The sequence below is a fragment of the Acanthaster planci genome, linkage group LG06 (genome assembly GCF_054643075.1).
Source record: "Acanthaster planci isolate LZ-2023a linkage group LG06, COTS_SCS, whole genome shotgun sequence".
Taxonomy (NCBI): Eukaryota; Metazoa; Echinodermata; class Asteroidea; order Valvatida; family Acanthasteridae; genus Acanthaster; species Acanthaster planci.
In genome coordinates this window covers 21,195,673-21,223,342 of record NC_141782.1, presented here as the reverse complement: position 1 = coordinate 21,223,342, position 27,670 = coordinate 21,195,673, and the positions used below count along the sequence as shown (strand labels likewise).

At 42.6% G+C, this 27,670-nt stretch overlaps 2 protein-coding genes across 12 annotated transcripts in view; one reads left to right on the top strand and one right to left on the bottom strand.

Moving 5' to 3' along the window:
• The window catches only part of LOC110986642 (mitochondrial ribosome-associated GTPase 2-like), a 15,900-nt gene extending 4,426 nt beyond the window's left edge, over positions 1-11,474 (bottom strand). The window contains exons 1-3 of one of the 6 annotated variants that reach the window (XM_087138414.1): positions 11,336-11,474; positions 725-913; positions 207-354 (exon numbers count right to left, since the gene is read on the bottom strand). In XM_087138414.1, coding sequence (XP_086994540.1) covers positions 207-354; positions 725-901 — 325 coding nt within the window. In that variant the 5' untranslated portion in view covers positions 902-913; positions 11,336-11,474. Of the gene's footprint in view, positions 1-206; positions 355-724; positions 914-3,197; positions 3,572-3,886; positions 4,038-6,110; positions 7,418-11,335 lie in introns of those variants that run through there. The other 5 variants (XM_087138415.1, XM_087138413.1, XM_022248667.2 and 2 more) reach the window with 5 other exon arrangements.
• Positions 5,988-27,670, top strand: LOC110986617 (uncharacterized). 6 transcript variants are annotated; one of them, XM_087138405.1, is made up of 4 exons: positions 5,988-6,131; positions 7,318-7,458; positions 16,771-16,835; positions 17,198-27,670. In XM_087138405.1, the coding sequence occupies exon 4, from the start codon at positions 17,207-17,209 to the stop codon at positions 25,043-25,045; it is 7,839 nt and encodes a 2,612-aa protein (XP_086994531.1). In that variant the 5' UTR covers positions 5,988-6,131; positions 7,318-7,458; positions 16,771-16,835; positions 17,198-17,206; the 3' UTR covers positions 25,046-27,670. The 6 variants fall into 6 exon arrangements, with proteins under 6 accessions (XP_086994531.1, XP_086994532.1, XP_022104315.2 ...); XM_087138406.1 differs by lacking the exon at positions 7,318-7,458 and having other exon boundaries at positions 6,107-6,131; XM_022248623.2 differs by lacking the exons at positions 5,988-6,131; positions 7,318-7,458 and adding an exon at positions 9,888-10,220.

The window sequence follows — 27,670 nt, the reverse complement described above, 5'->3', positions numbered from 1 at the left end:
TAGTATTTAAAAACTCGAAAGGCACCAAACCACCCTTCAAAATGGCAAAACAAAAACTGGGAATAAAGATAGATGTACTTGAGAAACAAAGAAATGTGAACAGTTGTACTTCACAGACCCTTTAGTTTTTCAGACTAATATACTGACTTCCATTCCGTGAGTGCTTGCTATGATATCCTCATCCTACTATAGATGCAAACACCTACCTTCAAGGATGACATGGCCCCCATGCCCGCCATCTCCTCCGTCTGGCCCGCCAAACTCTTTGTGCGCCTCTCGTCTCAGGGAGATGCTACCATTGCCGCCGTTACCCGCAACCACATGGATTTTCTGCCAGTCAACAAATCGCTTGGTCTGAATACCAAACCAAACGAGGTGAAAAAAGAGAGAAATTAAGGAACACAGTTAGACAAACATGTATATGACTGTGAAGGAGATCGGCACAAAAAAAAATGAACAAATTGCTGTAAAGTTTTAAATAAAAAACAACCAAAACCACAGTTTAAAGACTCTGTTGCATTTAACAGCTGAAGAAACCATTTCACAACATGATTTTCAAAGTCCAATTCATGACTAGTAAACACTGTATTTAAACCTCATGCATATTCATGAGCAAAGGCCTACATGTTTCTCCTGTTGGCCAACTGAAGGAATTGAAAATATCCCACAGCAGTTGTTTCACAACTCTAAAACACAGAACAAGATAATAAACAGAAAGATATACCAGTTGCTTCTCTGACAAATCCGGTTTGCCAGTGGGCCTGTCTTTTGTGGAATAGCAACGGGCAAGAGCCTGATTGGATGGCAAAGCAGTCAATCGGGCAGCCTGTTGACATGCTGCGAGCTGATTGGCTAGACGGCTGATTGGGCCTCTCCCATTACAACCAATGGAGGTTGCCATCAGAATTGACTGCTGTAAATAAATGAAATAAAACATTTTTATTTCGTCACATGAATATCTTTTCTAGTCTTTCAAAGTTTCAACTTTGTTCAGTTTTCAGGGTGAGAGATGATGGATGGGGAGTTGAGTCTTGGTGTTTAAATTTGAAATGAGGCCTCAACACTTAGCTGGCAAAATACTGAGGACCTGGTCCTTTTGTTAGCACAAGAGTGAGTAAAGTTTTGCTTGGTTTTCTGCACTCTACCATAAGTCTGTAGTGAACGGTAACATGTACAGTAAACTCCAACTAAGTCGGCATCGCATAACTCATCATATTGTTTAAGTTGGCCTTTTGACAAAAGTCCCGATCGTCTGTAATGCATTTCCATTGTAAATTTCATTTCTAAGTCAACATTTATAAGTCGTCATGTCGTATAAGTCGGCATTTTTTTCTCGGTCCCTTTTCCACAAAACCATACAAATTCCTTCGTGTAAGTCGGCATTAAAACATAATTGTGCTTTGGTACCAGTCTCCTTCGCCTCAGTTGCCAAGAAGTATCAAGTGACAAGTCCCACACTGCTTGACTGATGTCTGTTTATTAGCAGCACAGGCCATGGTTGATAATCGGCCAGCATGAGTACATCAATACCAGTAACCCCTCTAGTGCAACATGCATGCGCTCTGTCCATTTTTGGTGGTCGCCATATTGAGCGAACTTAACCAATGCGTGTGCGGATGATTGTATGTTTTCTGTACCATAACTGTATCACGTACATGTACATGTACGTACTGCACTGTCGAGTTGTGATGTGATATGTAAGTGGCTGGCCGTCCTTGCTTCGTCTTTAGGGGCACATGATCAATTATCGAATTTGCAGCCCGTGAGGATAATAATTGAGAATGAATTTGCTGGGATCGACCACGGAGGTAGAAATAAACCAGGGTAAATCAAAGCCATTGAATTAGTCCAAGGAATCATAATGTACATAGGCAATACATGTGTACGTGTAAATCAGCAAAATGATGACTTACAACACAAGTCGGCATTCGCGTAAGTTGTCATAATTTCTTGAGTCCCGAGAGTGCTGACTTTGCCAGAGATTACTGTATGTTCTACAAGCCTGTTTGTCAGTAGTCTTCTAGTCTCAGAAATTTAAATAAACCATGTGTACCTGATGCAGCTTGTGAAATAACTGGCAGAAAGAAGGACCGTGGAACCAAATATATGTAACAATCATGACCTTTTTGTATAGAGAATTTTGATGACTTGGTCCATGGTGAGTGGTGATGACTAGGATGGCTGTTTCAGCATGTTCAATGACCCAAGTAAACAAGCACCAATACTGCATGTACAATGTACATGTACACGTACGTTGCACAAAACCCACGTACATACAAGTGTCATAACTGTGTTCTGTTCATAACATTTCCGACAGTCATTGGCATTAGTTTTCTTGCTGATGCATGTGCCTCCTTACATGTACATGAAGTTGGGGCATACTAACAGGTCTAAGGGAGGAGTTCCATAAACGGATGACAGTAATTATTCCCCGCAGTGACCTTGCCTACATCAGTAAGCAAAAACATGTCCAGAAAAGTTTAGAAATGAAAATACAGGTACCAAGTTGTTTACTCAGAAAACACTCACAGAGACCAGTCTCATAAGGTTTGTGCACGGATTATCAAGTGGCGTGCGTACATGGAATTCTTTCAATGTCGTGCCAGTTCTTCTTTTGTGGCCACATTTCCGTGGGTGTAAATAAGTTACAGCTTGCTGGCCACTAGACCCGTAAACAGGGCCCTACATACACTCCATAGTAGTATTTACATAGGGCCCAGCTGTTTCCATTACGGGTCTAGCAGTGTCTAGCTGGCCAAATAATGTGAACATGGTGAAGCAGCAAGAAAAAAAAAGCCAAGAAGCAACCAACAATGGATCTATAAGCAGGTCGGGGACCAAACCACAATCAAGCGACGTCCCTAATTTCTGCTCATGTCGCTAGTTCAAGCGGCAATGATGTCATTTTTATCAGGTCACGTAATAATGATGTAGTTTTCCCATGTGATTTTGGGAAAATAACGAGATTTGAAATGCCAGCAGCCAACATGGCCGCCATTGCCATTACCGTTGGAGTCTATGGCAAAATTGTTTCCGATCGCTATTTTGGAAAATTGCCACAGTAAACATAAAATGTGCCACGGTGAATCGATGGAGATCTTTAATTGCAACATTTTCATGCATAAAGTAAACTTCAGCAAAGCTTCATTTTTTTCGGGTAAACATTTTCATCGGCAGAGTTGAACTTGCCTACCTACCGAATTCGACACTTCCAGTGCAAGACTCGACCAAAAAATCTCCTCGATCCGCTTTTAAAGATGTCAAATGAAAGGAAAGCTTTATTTAGATCTTGGGAAGCATGTTTCCTGTAAATTTGATCAATCAGAAGAATTGGTTTTGAAGTTTTGGGCCCATAAAGAGATCGATGTCATCTGCAAACTGAGATCTAAAAATAGTTCAAAAATTACGTCATCGTTGCTCAAACGAGCTGCATATGTATAGTAGTCTGGTGTCGTCGCTAGATTGTGATTTGGTCCCCGACCTGAAAGGACCTAAGCCTTATCACTAAAACCGCATGACTGATTTTGCACAACTGCGGAAAGGCATTGTGGGAAGGGAAAAGGGGCAATGTTTGCCTTCCCATGATGGCTTTATACTACTGACAAAGCAACATCACTCCTGCAGTACAAATACTGAAGTAGGCCTAGGCCTTATCATGCTTATTATTACACTAGGCCCTATACTACATGCTATAGTATAGGCCTACTACTACCGTACTAGCGTGACTAGTACTAGTAGTAGTACTAGTAGGCCTAGCGCCTAAGTAGTAAAATGCTTAGTGGATGGAGCGTAGTCTGGATCAAAGTGGACTAGAGCAGTTGAGGGTGAGATTCTGACTTTAGAATAAAGTTACGGGGTAAAATACGACCAAAAACAAGCCACGCACCTCCTCCACAGAGAGAATGCTGAAGCTCAGGCCTAGCTCTCTACATGTGGTACATGATGTGGGCCCCCCACACGAATATGAAATTACGACAGCACCGCTTCAACATTCATGCCTCTAGCGCGTAAAGTTGCTTGCTTTACAGATTGCGCCCTCTGGCGACCAGTAATGACTTCTCAAATTCGCCAGCCATACATTCCACACGTACGACTAAGAAGAAGTCAACAAGACTCATCTTGCATTTTCCACAGTTCAACATCAAAATAATATTTTTACGGAGGCGTATTGCTGCCAACGTTTAAACTACTCATTATCTCGTTTAAATGACTTATTATCTCGTTTAAATGACATAGTTATTTCGTTTGAACTACATAGCTATCTCGTTTATACGACTTGTGTGTCGTTTAAACGAAATAATTTAAGTCGTTTAAACGAGATAAAATATTTCTTTTCGCGTTGGCAGCAATACCCTTCCATAAATAGTAGACATGTCTGGTGAATAAATCTGTGCAGCTGGGGACTTAAAATTTGAAAATTGCTGGTCGTGAAATTATAGTAATGAAGTATTTATACTATTTATAGTGTACAATCGTCGAAAAGGCCGACAGTGCTTTTTATTCCAGTCGACTAAAGACGGTCAATAAGCTTTTCCCCTTCTACTTATTTGTAATAGGCAATGAATAACAAATATCACTTATGAAACAGTTCTGCTTAGTTCTCACAAATTGATGACAGTGTAACTTTCCTTCTTGTTGGTTTGGCGGGTGCGTATTTGCTGAACTTCACTTTTTGCAGTTTTCATGCAAATATCTTGACAAATGAGAGCGCTGTTGATGGCGATGATGTCATTTTAAAAAGACCTTTTTAACTTCAGGGTGCATTCCACCAAATCGTTGTATCTCTGCGCGCGAGCTCATTAATATTTTGTGATCCCACGGGATTTTTTTACAATAAGACAGGCCATAATCAGGAGGCATTATATAAATGTTTCTATCAATCCCGAATTTAGGACTGATTGTTTCAAGTTCGGGGTATTTCTTTCACAAAAAGCCCAAAATTGCGGACCTATTTTGAATAGAGGCGGGCGGCTACATTAAAAAATGAGCGTTCAGTTTTACTGCTATTTTGGGGGTATCTTCGTTCAAAGGCGAATAAATTTTTTTCATGCAAAAAATGATCTTCTGGTCATAACCTTGAATTTCCAGTGAAAAAAAACGGAGGCCAACCTCTTCACGAGAGTCAACAGGCGGCGCTATTTCGGTCCGATTTTGCACTGTTTTCTATGGGCGCGTATTTGGTGTAGCGCAACCTTCAGGGCTTTTCTGTTCAAACCCAAAATGTGGTCAATGAAACTTTTGGGAGAAACTTTTCCTCGCTAACCAACTGTTATGCATCGACACAACAATGAACCATATACATGTAGAAGCCTATAAAGATGGCAAAATTCTGGCTAATGTTGGTGCTGAAATTGTAACACATAAGTTTCTCATGGGAATTATTTTATTTTATTGGCATTAAAACCACTGAGGCACCCATGATGTTAAAATGGCGAATTGAAAAATGGGGATTTCAATTAAATCGAACAAAAAAGTGCACTTACAACGGTTGCAATACGCAGGCGTCCAAAGCACTTGTTTTTCCTGGAATTACATACTTTTCAGGAAACTAATTTAATGAAATGCACAAACACGATTGTCCACCTGGCATGCCGTCGGATTTATTTCCTTTAAAAAGTTTGACCTCTGACATAAATGGCAAAATTACGTTTCAACAAAATAATCTGCGTTTTATTTGTCCCCCAGATGGGTTTCGCAATACATGTCCTAAACCCTCGGGGATTTCCATGTCTGACAAAATACATCATAGGTATAGCCTATGAACACACGATGGTCCCAAATTATTTGTTGCCCAAAAATGAACTCCACATTTTTTCACGTTTATTCCTTATCACGCAAATACAGCATGAAACATCAATTTTGTTCGGCTGCTCGGCACGGTGGATAATAACGAGACAAGCAAATCACTTCTGCCACTGTGACCCAAGAATTGGAGATCAATTTATTTTCACATTCGACATGAAAGAACCTCGGCGTTCCATAGCACCTCTTACCCTGGGGACATCCCCTTACTTGTGACATCATCCAGTGCAACCACCGAGGGATCATAAACAAATACTTCCATTTTCGGTGGCACTTACATAATGTGCGACGATATGGATTCAACTTACCATTCTGTGAATATTTTACACGTAAGTATTAGGTCCATGCCTTTGTACTTCACACCAAGGGTTTTTTTGCTCAATAAACACACTGAGAGAAAGCTTTTGAAAGGGAAAAATGCAGGTTTGAGAGCTAGAGTTAAGTCATCACGTTCAAGATCAAGTCGACACACGAGGTTAAAGCTACTTGAATTGATCACCGAAATACAGTGCAGGCCGAGAAGTTGCAATCCAGTGACTGTTCCAACCAGCTACTAGCCTGAGCCATTCAAATTGTAATGGTGCCACTGAGAACCTTGCAGCCCAGACGTACACTCTGAAACGCCGGTGAAGTGGGTTGACAGTTACGGTTCAGAATCGTGATTCGTAAGAAACAGTCGGTCTTGAACTATGGACTGATTACGTGCGTATTATTAACAATCTGTTGCGCTATTTTGTCCTTATGCATGTGCCTAATGCAAGACCTACTTCCCATCAGGTGAACTAAGTGAAAATCTTCAATATATTGTCAACGGCTTTTACAGCCTACTCATGGCGTCGCGAGGGGAGGGCAAGAAAAAAAGGGGAACATTTTAAAAAGTTGGAAAAAATGAAGTAAATAGAAATAAGAGAGGAAACGAAAATCACGGATTTGCTTTAAAAGTGTCGCCCCCACCCTTTAATGGGTTTATCATAAATTATCAATTCTCATAAATTCTCCACCCATTGGGAAAATGGTTCCCCCCCCGGAAAATATTCTGGCGACGCCCATGACTAGGCCTACTGTTGTATGAGTTGTGGGCATAGTTTCCTTCAAGTTATCACGGGGAGGTTATACATATTTTGAATTTGAAATTTGCTACGCTACTTATGAGCGACAGATCATGTTCAAGACGCAATGGACAAAAATATTGCACATATCAGAGGTTAAAATTGACTTTTGCTCAACCGACTATTGGCATAGGGGTCTCCAGGGCTTTTTTTTTGGATGGGGGCAGGGAATCAGCAGCAAACTGACCAACCGTTAAAGATGGAAGGGGTCAACTGGAAGGTATTTTCAAGTAATCGATGATTTTCACCACCTTTCCTTTTTTCTTTCCTTATCTTTTCCTTTCCATTCCTCTCCCCTTTTATTTATTTATCTGTTAGTTTTTCCTAAGGAAGTGCTCCCTTTGCCGACCTGGTGACGCCTGTGACATGGAGAAAAACTAATCAGAAGTGTGCATTTATTTACTAGGGCAAATGTTGATGTAACTGTCGAGGGAAGAAGTATATGGTTCGTCCAAGATAAAGACAGACCCAATTAATTGTCTATCTCGGCCTTGAACGTGCTTCGTTAACAGACGCTGGACAACATGGCAAAGTGTCTCGGCTTGTAGTGAGTATAGTAATTTGTTCATTCGTACTTTTCTAATGAAAATAATGTGTACGTAATACGAAATATTATAATCATCTCTAGCAGAATATATGCCAACGATCCGAATGGGGGCAGGCTGACCAATATCCTGAAATTGCCGTAGGGGTCGCTGTTCGCGATGTAGGTGGATTTCATAATGTACATGTGCGCTTATGTGTCTTAACTTTCTGCAGAGCATCTAGAAGTTTAGTTTAGTTTGTTCGCTGTTCATGGTGCACTTTCGACTGATAAAATTCACAAACAATCTGCATTTTCTGCATCTGCATATACATTTGCGAGTCCCGTATGGTCGTTCCACTTCCAGTTTCTCACGCGCACCACTAAAATATCCGATAGAGTTTAAAGTGACCAATTTAATTCAAAATGAAATAGATGTATCCTCCCCATCACCGATGATTTATTCCCGTGACCAGTATGGCGTTATAAAAAAAGTCATAGAGCCCATCAAATTTGTTTAGATCTGTTTATCAGAGAAAGTCGTTGTTTAGATGACATCATGTTTGAATGGTTACATGAACAACTCTATAAAAACTACAACTGTGTATGGAAGAAAAAAAGGGCTCGTAAAGTAAAATTTTCCTCGAAAAAAATGTGAAAAAATCTGGGAAATTAATCTGGTCCTCCCCTAAATTTACATTCATATTCGCTGTTCCACTGAGAGTGCTTTTCCATATAGGAATGTCTCTTGACGCATTCTTTATAATACACAGATTTGTAGTTGTTGTGGAAAAGTGAAAAAGTCACATTCTTTATCAACTTAATGTTCAGTAATTGCTTATTACATTTGGCCGAAGCTGTCGACACCGCAAACCAAAGTCTGGAAGTGTCTATAATAATAACAACAATACATTATTTCAAGAAGTACTTTGCGTCAGGTAGATGTTAATTTTAATTACAGGTTTTGCCTGTACATCGGCGTATAAACACCGAATGCTCAGTGCTTCTGGAAGGGGGCGGGTTAGCGTTGCTGGTCTTATACCTAGCTTCACACCAAAGGCTTGGCTTGTCTCAGGCTTTCAGTGCATTAAATTTTGGTTTCCAGTCCATAATCGCTCTCGCAGGTTAACCCGATTGCCTCCTGCCTCTAAAACTGGACCTTTTTCCTAACCCCGTAATGTGATGCTGATTAAGAAAAGGTTATAAATAAACGTACAGTTAAGGGCGCCAATTGCCTGAGGAGCTGAAAGTGCCATTCAAACAAACAACTTACACTTCAACAGCAACTTCTGACTCGGGCCGGCCAGCCAACCCCGGTAGGCTCGGTGGTTGAGTGCTTAAGACGTCTGCACTAGTAGGCAGGAGGTCGTAGGTTCAAGTCTCACCCCAAGTAAGCTTGTGAAAATTTTATAAGCTCTCGGAAAAGCACTAAGCATACGGTGTTTACACTATGAATATCTAACAAAAGAAGCACGGTGTGTTATATTTGGGTACAGCCTGTAATTAAAACGATAAAACCGTTCTTGATACTGTTGCTTTTGAAATTTGCTTTTACATCGAAGATGTCAGGTAGGCTGAGGGCCTATATACCAGATTTTGCTCATATACACCGCGTGTACAGTCACACTGCATTCTTGGTGTGATCCGAATGACTTGGTGTTGTCATTGACTAGAGTTAGCCATCCAGGCCAGCGAAACTCGGTGGATGAGTGGTTCAGGTGTCTTTACTATACAGGCATGCTGGAAGTCCTGGGTTCGATTCCCACTCGCGCCAGTTAGTGATTTTTTCCCCTAAATTCGAACCATACCGAATATAGAGTGTAAATACACCCGTCAGTGTATAACCCATTTTAATATAAAAAATACTTATTCTCAAACATTGTGTAGTTACTGCCAAAAATTGTAAAACACCCCAGATAAAGATAAGCGGAACAACCCACGTTGTTTTAGAATGAACACCAGCAACAAATAAATAAATCTCAACCAGCGGTTTATTGGAAAAGATTTTAAATGGGGAATTTTTTGAGCCCCTAAACTGAGTCCATGTCAATTTTTTTTAAGCCAGATTTTTACCTTCTGTTTTGGGAAATTTAACAAAGGTGCCTCATCACCACAAAATTACGACGACACTTTTAATGCCAACAAATTGTCTGAATGTCAGGGCGTGCATAAAGCTTATAAAGTATTGAACATCGCTGAGTAATGCTTATGACAGCCTGCATATTAATTACAGTAAATATTTTGGTAATGCACCACTTTGGGAGATCGTCACTCGACAAGCTAAATATTCCCTCTGACGTATTCGACTTTCATATCAAACAACTGATTTCCTGAAAGATTTGCGGCAACATTGAACATTTCAGTCGTGATCACGATGGAGATGTAATTCTTAATGCCAACGATTGAAAGAGAGCTATTATTGTACCGCGCCGTTGCCGCGTATACGTACGAGTCAGCAGGCGATTGGCTGGCCGAAAAGTATATACAAGCTGTTCTTAACGCTTCCCTGCGCTCGCTGTAAGGTGCGTCACCTGTCTAATTTGATCCCTGTAACCTCGCCGCGCTAGCATTGTACATGTTCAGAATGCAACAGGTAGAACGCCAAAACTACCTATTCATCGTGAGCCCAAAAAAGAAACCGATTCTGTGCGCTTATACCATGTCAAGTAGTGCACCACTATTCCAACTGCATGTATGAGTTCGTCAGTGATGGCAGGCAACTTCAGTTCTCCTCAAAGTGGATGGCACTGCACGTATAAAACGCCATACATGGAAATTCCTCACAGGTGCGTACTGTCGTTTATTTGTTTTATAAAAGTGCCAAAATATACAACCTCGCGAGCTCATGATGATAAAGCAGTAGGTTTACTTGCAGTTGAATTGAGTAAGACAAATATACCTTATTCATTTGCTCGGTGCAAACGAACCCTGTTTTGGTTTCACAGGCGAAGGACAGTTTACTGAATGATTTAAGTCAACTCGGTTTTTAACTGGCGTGGGCAATAAACTATTTTCATGCTCGTAGTGACCCTATTCGTGTCCTGTAATAGCCTCGCGATAATGCGGAAAATGCATTGTTTTTACAGCCACGTGGGGCCAAGATTCGTCAACGGAGAAAAATGTGTTTGTCATGTTTGCATTTTGCGTGACTAGGGTACATTATTTCAGGGTGATTGTTCTCGCAGTAGTCAGAGTCACGTGCTACTGATGGTTGCACACGGCTGGGTCTGATTAAACTGAGCGTATCTGTTGGCGTCGTTTTCTCAATTGGAGGGAAAAGACACACGGGTTATACAATGACACCGTGCTGTTATTAAGCGCCACAGAATTCGTGACTGCACAATCGGAAATTTTTTTGTAGATCCCCTAAATTAATCTATGGCCGTGTTTCCCCCGCAAATCTGTTAAGTCGTCAGACGTTTAGACTTGGAGGTTTTGATTGGACGAAAGTGACCACGTGTTGCTCAGATTAATTTTCTATTATAAGATGTTTCCGTTATAGCGACTTGATTTATACACATATTAGTATAAATTCTTGGCCGTTATAAAAATGAGATCGCGAAGATAAATCCTGGGTAGCCTATGAATCGGAAAATATCACGTGGGCAAGTCCAAAGTTTGGGTTGTTTTATGGTGACTCTTGACTTTTACCCACCAACAACTCACAAACACTTGAGGCTGAAACCTTTGCACCCATTCACATTATTAATTGTGCAAACCTCACACACACGAGCTTGGCTGAGTTGTCATGTACATGTATGCATTCAATATATTATGTATACAATGGCGAACGTATTGTATGTAGTGCGATCACTTCCCTGTTCGCTCTGTGATGTGTGAAACTAACTGGATGCATAAATACAGGGATGTACGAAAGTAAAAGACAAGTGGACAGATTTACCTCACTCAAAGGTCGATGTAGTTCGTTGCTAGCGTTATTAGCATGGACCAGCAGCCATTAGTGTCATGAGCTTGAACTGTCTTGAAGTCCATTGACGGATGGGAGGGTATGTTCTGTCATTTCTCATTGCAATAATGGTTGTGGAGCGTTGTGACATGAGGACACCTCTAATCAGGTTTTTCATTGTGGAAGTTTCAGTTGACAACTCATGATGCCACCAAGCAAAAGCAGGATTTGTTGAGGGCACCGGATATATTGCCGTCGTGTCGGCAGCAAAAGTTCCAAAACTATGGATATCCTGCTTTGTTCTGATTGGTTCATATTTATGACGTCACCGTTGCCGGTGAAATTCGTCGAGAGCTATTTTACTGGTCTGGTACTAGAGCCTGGAAGTAAAAGGTCACGCAGCGAGTTCCGGAACCCTCGCGCAGTCCTTCTATGGGGATTTTACGTTGGGCCGTCCTATCACGTTCGATAATTTTTGGAAGAATAATTCCTAACTCAAACCTCCCCTTGAAACACTCATGTTGGAATTTTACCTTTGTCTTCTTCAAGTAACATGGAGATTGTTAAAAAACGAATTTTCTTAACGACCTTTCACTTCCGGCGATATCATACCTAGGTCTCCTGTTCATGCACGTTTGTTTTCACTGCCCGTGAGTATACGTGAAAAAGAATTGTACAACGTTGCAAAGATTTACCTATCTGCAGTTAATGGGTTCTAGATTCCGTTGAGTTGACATCACGCAGTTATTTTCAGCAAAGGTTAGATAAAAGGTAAGAATCTTTCATAATTGAAGTAGAATATTGCTTTAAGTTTATTACTTTTAAATTATAAGGGTATTTAAAATATTTTGATCTGTTTTTATTTCGGCTTTTACCGACGAATTACCAAAAAATTTGAACCGTAAATGTTCATCTGCGTGCGAAACTGACTCGTTGGACTGTTCTTCATGTATATTTAGATTTTCGGGAGTGATGTATCAATTTCTGACAGGATATTTCTCTTCAAGTTAGGTCAGGGGATTTTTCAGTTTCAGTAAATTGATATACTAGCCAATTTGTCCATAGCCCCTTTTCCGAGTCGGATTTTAAAGAAGTAACTGAAAAAATTACAAATTCTAAAATCTTTGCACGTAACTTTTTCTATCCAAGGGTTCCGTAAGCGCGCCGTCAGGGGTCAACTTTCAGGCTCTATAACACTGACACAAGTGGAGCTCTCCGTCAGAACGGCCAATGACATTGGTATCCGACTCACAGTGTTATGAGCTTGGCCATAAAGTCCCTGTTCAAATTTCCTTATAAGGTGCACTTCAAAAACGTTTCAGAAAATCTCACATTGACATTTAAGAAGTTCTTCAAAGTCGATAAATTCTAGTAAAGTTGTAATTAATTTTCACTCACAGACCCAACTTCAAGTATGAAGAAAATTGTTCCGTTGTTCATGGGCGCAGTTTAAGAGTTCGTTTGCTCGAGAAAAAAAATCGGGAAATGGAGCCGAAATAAATACCATCAGAACTTTGAAAGAGAAACAGAAACTTCAGATTTATTCACAGGAATAGTGGATCTTGATAACAATTCACTTATGGCTACAATAATTAAGGTAAATATATTGTTTTTACCACAGGTGAAAAATAAAAGTGGGCCACATCAGGGTATGTCCATCAACAACCGTGACGTCATAAATATGGACCAATCAGAGCAAGACTATTGGCAGAATATATTTCACTTCTTGCCGGCAACGGCAAAATATCCACTGCGTTTTTCAAATTGTCACCTATACCCATCTGTTTCTCACATTAGAATAAAATCTTGGGCAGCCTCGCACACTGCTGTCAATCCGAGTCTAAAAATCACTGACAAAATCTTAGATATTTTTTTTATTGTTTTGTTTCTGCATTTTGTTTTTGCATTTTGAAACCTGAATTTCTAATTAAATAACCCACTGTAAATGTGTCGACTGTCAATGTGTGTAAAACGCTAAACTAGATGTTTTTTACGGTAGGCTGTATCGTCGGCTTGGGCTTCGATATTGGGCGCCATGATATCCTTTAGTGGATAACTATCTGCACTGTCTGCTTCCGGATAATGCAATGACATAATGCATTCGAAGAATTCTTATTTCCTTGAAAAAAAGGCTAAATTTGTATGTGATTCCGGAATGGTAACCTGGAGACGAAGCTGTGGTTTAGAAACGGCATCATAGCAGCATAGTATTTCAGGCACGTTACTTTCTTCATAGTTTCACGAAATATTTCAATGTAAATACGTTTTGTTATCAAGTCATTGTTGGCAGTTGGTGCTGGAAGTTCCACGCCGGTAGAAAACTGTAGCACAGTACAACTTCATTGCAAAAAGGAAAGCATTTTATTTACTTGCAGACACAGTGTGTTGGTGGACAAATAGGACATTTGACTGGGATAAACTTGGACTCTATTCATGTGTGCACTGGGACTACAGGGCTCCGCGATCTACCAATAACACGTCGGTAGTTCCATTCAAGGTGCACGCACCTTTTCAGCAAACAATGCAGCGTTGTTTGGCATTTGTGAATGCAAAAAGATGTTTTTTTTCCCCATGAAATTGCATTTCGTTTCCATCACGCAGGTAGGAAAAAATGGCAACTGAGTGCCCGTGTACCGGGTGGTCTGGGAAAACCTGGTGGTGGGATGGGAGACGACACATGCAGATACAGTTTGAAATGAGAGTCGATAATAGAGTCGTACGGGTCGAAATTTATACAGGCTAACGTGTCACAGGACACTGTCGAGTGGTGTTTACACTCACTCGTTTACATCTGAAGTGACATACCTGATACCGGAGGCATGGTATGGTCGTAACGAGGCTGATGTAAATATTGGACCAGTTTCCCAACGAGTTATTATTGCCAGAAACATGCTACTCAACAAAATCCTCCCTGCCCCTTGCGGTCAACATTATGTTTACCTAGCATCCATTGTTAGCAGAGACAATCAAGTCGATCCCCAGTTGGCTGTCTGTCAGGTTTTTATTGCACGGTTGTCATAACGAAAGCAGTCTGTTTCAGTCCAACCGAGCAAACCAGTCTCATTACAGCGAAGTGGTTCCCTCGGAAACCATTATTGGCGTGGGATATAATATCAAATTGACTATTGACGTCATTGCCAGCCAAAAAGCAAGTCTGTGGTACAGGTCTCACCACTTGAAATTGAAACAGTATACAGTTAGCATCAGGCTTCGTTGTAATTCAAGATCTGTCGTCTAGATAAATTGTAACGTTGCATTTCATTTGATGCGATGTATAATGAGTCGGTTCTTTTCAAAACTGTATCACACAGTGCTACCGCGAACCTATCCCTCACCAGGAAAAAACTTTCAAATATCACATAATATAATGATTGATTCATGTCGTTCGTCGCAGAATTTGCTTGTGTGACGTCACGAGTATACATTAATCGCCTTGGTGAAAATAGCTCAAGCTTAAGTCACATCGTCAGGGTGTCATTTTGAATCTACTGGCACAGATTATCTAATTGAATAATTTTTATTTCATTTCTTGGTTTGTGTTACCTGTTGTTAAACTGAATATAAATCGGCCATAATTGGCAACGTAATCGCTGTGCTCCAAGCGTCGTCACTTTTCTATTTCAGGAGCCCAGTGGGTTTGAGTTGTTCGCTTTCATGACCAAATTTCTCGATCCTGAATTTGCTTTTATGCATATTTACCGATGCATGAACTGATCAGAGGTCAAACAGTAGACGATAATGCCAGTGCAAAAATACAAGAAGCCAAAACTATGTAGCCTTGCAGGTGCATTTCCGTACAGTGTCACACACCACAGTCGTATGCTCTATAGTCATGGCACACGAGATTAATTAAACAAGGCTTAATAGGGACTGGCCGTTTCGTGACCTTGTGATTGGAGAAGTAACGTCATGTATCACGATAATGACTTTTAGATAATCGTGTGGAAAATGCGTTCAGTCTTCGTGACTGTGATCTGACACTGACTCATCCTGGGGAACAACTTTTACTGAACAAGTGTCGTGCAGATGTAGCGGTGGTACGATCCTGTTCCTCGTTGGAGTTAACCACCACAGTTACTCTCAAGGGTTACAGGAGGTTCAACTCGATGTGATCCTGGTAAATTCAATTACAGCAAAGGGTTTCAACAATGTCAAGAATTGTGTAAAACTCGAGATTTTTAATCCTTCCGAAATTCAACTGTTCGACTGAATTTAAGTGACCAAATCTGATGACCTGGTCAGGTCACCTCTCCGCGTCACTAGTTTTAGGCTAGCAAGCTGAACAGTGCTATGCAGTATGCAGCTAAACTGTACGTTGTACCAAGGTACCCTTTAACCTTAATAATCCTCAATCCTCCGATTTAAGTATGGTTTTACATAGGGGCCTACACCCTTGGGATTGGGATTTCTATAAGTTTCTTTTATAAGAAGACCCTAACAGAAATAAGTGTTTTCCATTATGAATTTCCATCTAACTATTGGAACGATGGACATTCCACTAGCGCGTGTTATCACGACTGTGACATCCGTTTGGGGTACTTTATACCACAAACGTTAGGAAACCATTTAGTGATGCGTGTCCGGAGGAGATCCAGGAAGTGAAACTATGTACACCAACAAACCTTATTTAACACACATCCCAGCCAGCTACCACACATCCTTTCTGGAGTTTAGGATCCTTTGCAAATGCAGCTTTTAGACGACCTATTGTCTAGGTTGCCTCGAAGGTCGGCTCTTGACGTTTTCTTGCCATCAAATTTGCCATCAATATACCCAAGCGTATCCAGGTTGTGTAGCGCTACGAGAGCTAAGTTTTTTTTTTTTAAAGTCGAGACATAATATCATTGAAGATTTAGACCGTGTCCTCAAATCTATTATGATGGTGTCTTTTTTGCATACAAAATAAAAAATGCAATGATAGCCTGTACTGGAAATCTGACGAACATTAAATTAAACATTGTACATGTACATGTATACACAGGAACTAGAAGCCATCACTGAGCAGGTGCATGAAATGTGGAAGGGCTGCGTAGCACCGCGATCAGAATATCGATAAGAATATACTGAGCAGGTGCAGATGGTTTCAAACCTAATCAATGAGTTTGCCGCGACATTTTGGGAGGAAAGCGGCATGGCACAGAATGTGTTGAAGCACCCCCTCATCAGCTGAAAAGAGCTGTGCTGGTCGGGAGTGTTCAATTTGTTGGTAGCGACGCGAATGTGAAGCGTGTGTTTCCTGATCCATCGTGAATCAGTGAGTTCAATTGCGACCAAAGAAGCCTCCGTTGCTGAGAAAATAGCACCCTGTCTTGGTCCAGCTCAAGGCCCAATACTGTTTGTGCTCTGATGCCCCTGAGGAGTTTGTTTGTGGCAAACCCTTCAATTTTCTCTTGCATTTCTAAAATTCCTCTTCTGTTCTATTTTCACAGGCTACAGGGACTGAAAGTTCAAGACAGTCAGAGACTGATAACAACAATGTTGCGAATAATAAAAGGCATGTATTGCTTTTTTTCATTTAAAATTGACTTTTGGTTAATATATCAACACATGTGTTGCGGTATAGGTAACTAAACAATCGAAAGGTCCCCCAAAAAACAAGAGAATTACAAGTTTTTCAAACTGAAAAGACCTGTCTTCGGCTTGGAAGTACCTGTCTTGATTTGGATTTTCTTTTTTGTTGACAAATCGTATTTTTGTGTGAGTAATGGTGCGTGGTAAATATTTGATAAGCTTGAGTTACTGAGTAATTATATTTTCAATCAAAAGAATAACTTTCGTGATTTTTTAACATTAAAAAAATAATATACACAAATCCCTAAATGGATTTTTTTCATTTCATCTTCTTTTATCCTGTAGATAAATCATATGGCGGAGATTTGTAACACATCAGCTCAGTCAGTCTCGATTGCAAACCTAGGAGACACAAACAGTGATTGGCCTAGACCCGAGAGAGCCATGAACACAAATGATGAGTGTAAATGCCGCGAAACAAACCCCGGGGAGAAAGGGAGCGTGTTCTTTCCTATACGCGTGGAGTCAGCGGGTTTTCCGTCCACTGATAAGGACAATCCACGGAAGACTCCCACCCTCAGCCCTGTACAGCTGTCCCCTGGCAGCACCACCATGAAACTCATCGAATCCGGGAAGATTAAGAACTGCATCATCCTCCTAAAGAAGACCAGTTTGGATCAGGACTGCCTTACACCTCTCGGCGATGATGCCAGAGAGGACTGCACGGGATGGGATGACACAGCCACTGAATTGTCCGAAGGAGTTTCATGGAGTGCAGACAGTGAAGACGGAAATGCGCCTAGTCCCAATAGACCCTACAATAAACACAAGAACAAAGAGTTGGGTGCAACAGCTCTGAATGGAGGTGGTGGCCGCTATTCCTTAAATAGGAATATCTTCACAAGTCTTCTCAGCGGATGGGCTGATAACAACGTGAAGAACAACTCGACTGTTAGAAGTTCTGACAAAGAATGCACGTCATATACAATCGCTGAAGATGGTGCAACTGACGCAAATCCGATATCTGACAGTAAAGTAACATATCAATCAGTAAGCAGTTCCTGTGTAATCAGTCAAATCAAATCTTCACCTAGGAACAGTGACAACATCGATCAGACCAGTTCGTTTACATCGCAGTACGTTGATGTTGTAACCTGCCAAAACACTGATAATCAACCAGAAATCAATGCAAGCACTGTCGGGCATTTAACTGAGTGTCGATCAATAAACAGAGACAGCAATGGCATTCAGATCACCGACTGTCCATCAGGGAAGAGTGATATCACAAAACGTCACAATGACGACGATCAGGCAAAAATTGACAGAAATACTTTATGTCAAGTCAGTGACTGTCAACCGTTAAGCACAGGCAATGACGACGATCAGCTCATCAACTGCCCATCATTCAAGAACGTTACTGACTCCAATTACATCACAGATGATAAGTCAGAAACCAGTTTTAAATCGACATTTCGAGTCATTGACAGTCGAACAGTAAACAATGATACTGCAGCGAAACTGGTTCCCGATTTTCCGACAAAAATCAGTGTCGATACAATCAATGAGATCAGCGAATTTCCGTCAGAACCCGGTATTAGCACAGTTGATGAGACCGGTGACGGTCACTCATTCACCAGTATTAACGCGATCGATAAGATCCCTGAATTCGACCTTTGTAAAGGTAGGCCGTCCTTTAGCAACGATCTTATGAGTATTCCATCCACCGGCTCTGGTGAAACAATCAAATACCCAATATATCCCGCTGACAATTTGCAACAAAGATTCGAAATTATTAATGATGACCACTGCTGCTTGGATGAGCACGAGATCCCTACTAGCAGGAACACAGAGACAGCAGACACACTCTGTGACGGACCACCGCGTTTGGAAAGACTAGAATCCTTGCCAATGCCTGGTTCTTGCCTTGATCAACCGCCGATATTGAGTCCACCACCGCTGATGAGTATCGATGATGACGTTCTTCCTGAGCAGAGGAACCGTTACGGCAGTTTTTCTTTCAAAGCATCTCAAAGTGGAGGGGCGTCACCCCAAGCATCATTCAGTGGTGATGCAAGTCCAGTAGGTATGGCTGAAATGACTGAAATAACTGAAATCCAATCCACAATGAGCCCGACGCGGTCTGAACCGAGTAGACGCAAGGAGGACGACCTTTCTGCTGTAAGTGAGGTATTCTTATTCAGAACAGATTCAACTGTCAGCACTGGAGTGCAAAGTCAAAGAAACAACACCCCCTCTCGGAGGAGTTCCGCCGATTCATTGGCATCAGAACATCTCCAAAACGAGTTGCCAAGAGTTTCAACTGGTGCATTTTCATTTCCTTCATCACCCAACGAGCCGGCGTCCAGATGTGAAGAGACTGCCGAAGAGCCTCCACGAGACAAGGTGGGAACACCGCCAGTTGAGAAGAATCCAACCGCTGAAGCAACACTACACTGTCAAGATACTGAATATCGGGATGAACATTGTCAGGTTGCGGAGACGAACACACATGAGAGAAACACCTTGTTTCCGAATGATATTCCTCAACGTGGCTCGGCAGGGGACCTTCGGACATCTGAGGTTATTTCTCTCGGAGACAGAATTTGGAAAGTGGGACAAAAACTCTTAAATGATGACGGGCAGGTTCCGGACTTGACACCAGACGTGATCCATTGTACTGATGGAATGAAAGAAAAAACAGAAAGCATTGGGTCTTGTGTGGATCGGGGTGCCTTTGCCTACAATCGTTCCGTTTACGCTGGAGGCACACACATACTTGGAAATGAGGCTGCTTCAATACACTCTTCGCTCTCCGATATCAATTCCGAAACTGAAATTGAGAGGGCCGTTGCATCCATCTCAGAAACCCCAGAATTAACTTTACTTAATAGTGAGCAAGGTTTCCCTGAACTCATCTTTGACGGTAGCATCGAAGTAGCTGAGGTTGTGATCGATTCCCACGCTGGTGATTCCAATCTCTCAACCATTGGAGCTGGGGTCATGTTTTCCTGCAGTCGGTCGACTGACAACAAGAACAGTGAGACAGATTGCAATGACAGAATGTCGGAAGAGGCGCAGGTGAACAGTCATGGTGACACAAGTCCAGTGTGTGGAAGTGATGCACCAAACTTCTCAGTTTTCGAAACAAATCAAGCTTCGCACTCCATACAAAATATTGATCAACCTGCATCCGAGGAAGCAACCGAAATTCCTTCCCAACTGGGACAGAAATTGAATTCTCAAGAAAGTCGTCCATCTTCTGCCGGTGACGAAAGTCTTAAAGAAGAGGAATGTCCACAATTAGATTTAGAAAGTCGGATAGAAAAGACTTTAAGAGAGTGTCAGACAAAAACCAACTACTTGTCGGAATATCAGCCGAAAGATGTCTCAAATGTCTCTTCTAGAAGTGACACGTCGTCGCACGTCACGTTGGAAATGTCTCCAAGACACAACTCTATCAATGAAAATCAATGTAGTCCTGGTCGTTACCAAGAGATGATGAAGGCTCAAGACTACAACAGAGATACATGCAAAAATACCCCATCAAGCCAAGAGGAGGCTTCAGCTGCTTCAAACAGCAATCAGAGCAGGTCCATAGATGAGGCTGTCATTGGACGGATAGATGCTGATGACATTGCGTGTCTTCCTTCGAGATCACAGGAGATAGACACAGCTATTTCTCTGGCATTAATGTCTGAGATGGCTGCCTCAATGGAGGCCAAAGAACAGAACAGCAATCAAGACAGCCCTGGTACCAACATCTTGTCTTCTTCGGCATTACCTTCAAGAAATGACAAGACCGGACCAAGAGACTCGAGGACCCGTCATCACTCTGCATCTCGAGTGTCTGACGGACATCGTGAAGGAACTGTAGCGTCTGCCGCACCTCAGAGACCTAACTCTGTGCACGGTGCCACTAGTCATGGCGCAGGGAGTTCCTCAGAGACTCCCGCTGGGAACTCAAAGCCGATTACAAAAGGCACCAGGGGTCGCACTGCTGGAAGATACAGCAATGGTTTCACCATCGTAGACTGCCCCAACCCCATCCCACATGTACATCAAAACGGGCAATTTAATGAGCTAAGGTGGCGCTTGATGCAGGAGCACGGTCGTAATCTTGAACAGCCAGTGACCACAGTCCAGACCACCCAACCTCACAATCTGCCTGACTTCATGGAAAATTCGAATGGTCGTCATCCACACGAGATAATGAACTTTGGAGCTGGGATACCCATCGAGTTCCCTAATGGTAGACGCTGTGTGGCGTACAGCAGGGAAATACTGAATTGCCCAGGAACGAACATCCATGTAGATCAAGCACAAGGACTTAGCGAATCTCAGAATCAATACCCCAAACTATCTCGCAGGGGTTCACATCAATTAAGTGGTGCAGTTCAAACCATTCCATCCCAAGTTCCAGAGGGTGTATCTCAAAATAGACAACAGAAAATACAAAATCCACTGTTGGGCCTTACAGTAAATCGACAACGAGCGGGGTCCAGCAACACGCCTAAAAATCAATCGCTTAATGCTACTCCACAACAGATAGAAAATGCCCTACCTTCTCGGTGCACTGCAAGTACTCCAGTTGTAATGCACAGTGCCCACGAACAGCAGTTGCAGTCTGCCCATATTCTACCGAATCCAAGTTTGTTCAGCTCCAACTCGCAGCGTGTAGCATATCGACAACATCAAAGGATTTCCATAGATAGGATAGACACCAGTTGCAGAGCTCAGTACCGAGAACAAGTCCATTCAAACAACGTCCAACCAGGTGAGGGTAAAACAGTTGCCTCCGATACCAGACGAATCATGCATTCAGTGCCTGTTTCGGTTCAAAGTGTATCCGACACTTCCAATGCGGCGGTAGGTGACAAGGGTACGCTGTACATTACAGCAGATACATCCCTTGGTAGTGAGTATTCAACACGACCGGAACTCTTGAACCATCATGCACTGTGTCAGAGTCTTCAAAGTAATGCCGCTCAGCGGAGACATGACATCCAAGAAGGCGATATCAACAATCAACAAATACCCAGAATAAGCTTGCAACCCTCAGATAACCTGCCTCATTCCTTGGAAACTCAACAACGCTTATTCATAAACGCAAGAGGATCTGCACTACACCCACAGCCTCAGAATACAGGGAATTCCAGACATGCAGTCTACGGGGCCACTTCCTCTCTCAACGAACAGCGATGGAGAGCTAGACTAAGTGCAAACATTTCTAGTAGCTCCGAGCGTCGGCGCCTATCAACCACTGGGAACCTAACAAATGCAATGCAAAGTCCGGGACCAGGTACGGGTGCTGTTCCGTTACATCAATTCCAGGCAAACGTAGTCGCCAGCGGCCCGAATGTGAGCGCTTGTAGGGCGTCACCCACAGCCGTGGCTTGGCGGGAGCAAGCAGTCCTTCCAGCCAACTCAGCAACCGCATTCATATGCAATCTGGCAGAAGCAAGCAGACGGTATGCAGTAGATAATAGCTTGCCCGTGAGCCGAACGTTACAGGGAAGGCAAACAGCTGCCGAAGGACACGATGGAGTAGCTAGCAGTTTAACAAAAATCGATGACAGCCATGCAACGCGGGGAGATCTGCGCAGAGAAAGCAACACAGATGCTATCCACAGGCAAACTGCCTACCACCAGTGGCCCGCACAGTCTGAAGACAACTTACCAAAGACTGCATCCCAAGTATCTCCTCAAACGACCACTGTTCCCGACGACTTCCTGAAAAAATTGCCAAAAGACCTGACCAATTATCTCATCAATGAGCGCAAAAAAGGAATACCAATTCGGGAGACTCTCAAGGCGATACTTGCCTCACTGCCGGCAGAGGAAGGTAAGGAGGCAGTGAAGCCAAGACAGGAAGAGAGAGTTTGGCGATCTACCATACATTACCGATCTTCAGATACTTCGCCGCAGAGCAATACATCAAGCAATTCTACATCGTGGGTTGGTTTTCATGGAGCACCCACACCATATCACACGCAGGACGCCAACGCCAAACTCCCAACACATCCTGTGTCGGCAGCAAACCTGTTGATGTTACCGCAGCACAGCCAGAAATCTGGTTCCCGAAATTCTGTCGTTTCTGAGACTCAACATCAGTTCAAACAAACATCTCAAAGTCAGTCGTTGAGAACTTCAGGAACACCAAAACGTTTTTACAATCCGCCCCCCGCTATCATTCCTTTACTGGAGGCGCCAAGTAAATCACAAGACACAGGGAGTATTCAGGATCAGACGGGTATGCCTGTCATTCAAGAAAACAACGACTTCGTCCTGGATCTGAGGACTAACATTTCTGAATGCGTAGCTAATGTTTGTGGTGGAGACCAACCACTGTATGCCGAGCACAACAGCGAGCTTTACCACAGAGCGTACAGTGCCGGAGAGCCAGGTCCCATCAGGGCATCTAGCCTTGTCAACCTCTCAGCAATCGTAAGAGCTCCTGTTATTGACAATTTAAGCCCAACACAACTTCTGATACGGAGTAAATTGCTGGAAAGGAGATCACGGACAAAGGTGAGGTCAGTATCGACGCCTGACATTCTCCGAGCTTATTCGTACCCACCCAAGAGAAAGGCAAAAAGGGCCGAGGAGTCAGACAATCAACTCGGCAAAGATTTACTTCCCCCAAGCGTTCATACTTTACCTTGTCACGAGCGCGTCGGTCAAAGCTGTGAACGGGAAGACCGTTCTGGCTTTGTAGCCTCTCTAAATCCCGCTGAAGATTATGTCAGTAGTGATAAGGGATCGTCCCAGGGACAAACGCAACGCGAACATAATGTGCAAAACCTGACAACCACAGACAACAAGGAGCCCGTGTCCAATACATTGACGCACTACCAGAAGGTGAAGACTAGCCTTCAGAACAGATGGGTGACTGAGGCAGTCCAACCTCAACCGCAACAGGCTGACAACCAGCGAGAGAAATCCTCTGGCAAAGATCAAAATGTCCTTGGGGTAGAATCGATCCAGGAGCAGGTGTGCACCTCAGGTCTCACCGTGTCTATTAATGACGACCCTGTTGACCACACACCTCGCTTCACGGTTAGTAATTTGTCAGATCACGGTGCAACACTACTATCAACTTCAGCAACTGAGGCCACTCTGATTACATCTGTCCAGGTAGGTTCCACCGCGAATCTGAAATACGGTGATGGACGTTCCGAGACATCCCAGCCTCCCAGGAAGCGGAAAGCGGACGATACCATTCCAACCCGCTCGTCTTGCCCGTTCTGCTCGTTTGAATGTTTTAGCAGCGGGATTCTTCGATCACATGTTAACCAGAAACATTTTGACAAACACAGTAAGCCTGGCTCTGGAAATGGGACACGAAAAGCAGTTGGTGTCGTTGTGCCGTCAACAGCGTCCAACAGCACCGTTACTACACAAAGAATTCCGAACGCATCGACTCAAGACGTATGGGGAACTGTTAACGGGGAACCAATCGGTGCCTACACCCAATCTCTTCAGCGTTCGAAGGGAACCTCCCCACTTCTTACAGGTAAAATTGATGTTCAAAGCCGAAAGCAGATCACATCTGGAGTGCCAGTAGCGACAAACAATTTGGCAGTAATTTCGCCAGAGCCCGTCCAGCCAGACACCACACCGGCACCTGTTCCCCGCAATAAACATCTTAAGACAGATGGAATGCTAGCATCCCCGGCCACATCTCTCGTCAGCAACCCGGTGATCAATGACAATCAGATCAGGGAACCCAACGCTGCACAGAAGGCAGATGAGCAGCTGCGTTGCCGCTATTGCAACCTCTATTTCAAGAATTCCGGTGAATTGCATATCCACGTGAAGTTTCACCACACCAACACAAAGGGCTTGTATATGTGTTTCACCTGTGGCTACTCTACTAAGTCCAAACCCACTCTCATGAAACACATTGTGAAGTGGCACGGTCGGGGCAAAGTGTTCAGGTGCAGGCAAACTAAGTGCAAGGAAACATTCTCGACGGAGGAGGAATTGCAGCGTCATCGACACTCCCACGAGGCACAGCGGCATTACGTCTGCAGCTTGTGCAACGCCAAATACAAACACGTGACTGGTCTCCGATACCATCAGAGGCGACACACTTTCAACTACCCATACAAATGCCAGGAGTGCGGCCTTAACTTTAAGTCCGAAGGGATGCTGAAGAGACATGAATTCCAGAAGCAGCACATTGCATCTTGAGTGAGAACACGCACAGCTCGGAGATGTTAGTTGTTGCCCCACTTGATTTTCAACCAGATCCCCCATCTCTTGTCAACTTGTGGAGAACGCCGAAGTTCCCTCAGCGTAGGTGAAGTATGATGTCCTGAGGGGCACATGGTATCACTAGTTTGACTCTTGGGGAAAGTCTTTAATGGGTTAGCAGGTGGCTGGTTCGTTGGTTCTGATGGGACAAGAGTGGATGCTTTGGTGGGATGGATTAATGGATGAGTGGTTACGTGGGATAGTTTGATACATGTAGTTGGATATTGAGTGGGATTGGTTCATCGGTTTGACCGGGTGTGGTGGAGTGGGTGGTTGGCGTTAGAGATTTATAGCTGGGTGGTTGCGTAGGAGTCGAAGGGATTTACGGCTGGGATGGGTTTAGGTATGTAAAGGGGTGGAATAAGTCGACAGGTTGGTACATGCCTAGGTGCGTGTGTACACTTGGATTCTTCTAAGTGGTACTCAGGTTTGAGGTTTACACCTACGGGGAGCAAAGGTCATCATTAGCATATGGAATTAATTCCAGATCCATATTCACATAAAATTACAGAATGATTTTTAGAATGGGGAATCATCTTCAAAAAAACACATCAGCTAATTCTGTTTTTGTTTCGTTTTTGTGGGTGATGGGTGGCGAGATAGTGGATGGCTGGTTGAATGGATAGCTTAGTGGGTGGGGAAAATAGACAGTGCAATACCACAACCCGTTTGGAGGAAAATCGTGAAACACCTCACTTCAATTGTCAATGTGCCACTGGTCAACTGGACATATTTCACATTCCGATATTCTAGACCATAGTCCCAATAAGATCAGAAAAAAGTGCATGATTTAGGTGGATCTATTTTAAAAGGCTGAATTGTTGATTCATCTTGCATAGTTAGACGATGAAAGACGCAGCTGCAGCTTTCCAAGTAGATATACGTATGTTATATATGGTTCACGCTGTTGGAGAAAACCTGGTCCCTGAGGAATTACCATGTAGTTTTACCAAATTCCAAGAGGAACCAGGTGGAGTTGAACCACAGTATGCGACGTACAGTTCCGTGGCGCTCCCAATGAGAAGTTTGAAGATAGGACAAAAACGCAGAACGGCTGATCTGACGACACGCAGTCATCTTGGAAACGGTGCAAATTATTGCACAAAGTAGTTCCCGTGTCTGGAAAAGTGGTGAGAATATTTGATATCTGAGAAGGAAAAATTCAGCGCCGACAAGCAAACAAAGAAACAAAACTGGTTTGTGGGGACGAAAGAAATCAATTGAAATCCGAATTACATCTGGATAAGGATGTGTGCCTTACGTCAGTGTTAAGTTTGTAATTACAGTGAAATAGTAACTTTATTTGTGGGACAAAAGGGTGTCTGTATTGTCTACATGAAAGTTAAGAAAATCACTTGCACTTTTAAAACAAAATATAGAAAATGATTTCATGATACGTGTAGTTTAAACTTCCTCTGTTAACGTGGGCGTATCACGTGGTTTGTAGCTGTTGCATGTTCAAAATCCGTTATCGTTGAAAAATAACATCTGTAAAGTTCGTTACAAGAACCAACATTTTACCCTCTGCAAAACCACCGAGTGTATAAGGCTGTGGTACTGGTCTGTAATAAAACGTAGACGTATTCAGAGCAATTCAAACGACCTTGAATACAAAATGATCAAAATATCAACAGTTATTATGACAAGTTATCTTGTATATTGTATTGTACACGTGATACATTATTATGCAGTGAAATATTTCATACACAGATGACTTTTCTGATACAATACATACTGTACTTGCAACGCACTGAAGACAAACTTTAAATCGTGTACTTAATACATTTTGTATTCATAAGTGATATGGCTTTTCTGCTTAAAAGATTGGATAATGCATTCTTAAATATATGTGTAATAAATGTTCATGAGAACGGATGCTTTGTACGTTTTGATATAACGCTGTACATTTAATCGACCAATACGCGTTGTACATTTTAAAAACGTATGCTTTTTTCATTGGCTTATTTGTAATTAAACATAACTGCTTTGTAAATTATATAATTCAGCAGCTTAATTGTAAAGCTTGTGTTTTAGTACTTGTAGTCATAGCCAAATTACAGCTAGGGCCAGAACGTAACAAATCTACAAACTTTCGCTAAAAGTTGAAATTTTGCTGGCAGGAAGAACCTTTCGACGCCCTCCTGAAAAGGGGGCATGGTCCTCTTAGAGCGTACAAGTATTTCCAAACGAGTGAGACAAGTTGGGGGGGGACACTAAACGTACAGTTCTTTTTTACTTTGGAAATCCTTTTAATGATTACTACAAAATGACCATCTAACCGAACATTTCAACGGGATGGCGTTTAAAATTTTCGGAAAGTGTTGGAGGGAGATTTTTGCTGTTTTTCCTACGAATGGGGGTGGGTGGTATCTGGCATGCACCCATGTTTGTAACCTGTTGGTGACTTTATTCTGTGTTTATTATGCCCAAAGAGAACCCGTTTTGCAAGAGCTTGATATTACCCGTGTCTAATTATTTATAAGTTCGTTTGTTTTTAGATTGGCTGAACCAATAGTGTGTATAAATTTGCGTTAAGAGACAAATAAACTGTCGGTCACGAAA

Coding starts and splice junctions, on each gene's coding strand:
- LOC110986617 (XM_087138405.1), top strand. CDS start 17,207: ATGGCGGAGATTTGTAACACATCAGCTCAGTCAGTCTCGATTGCAAAC.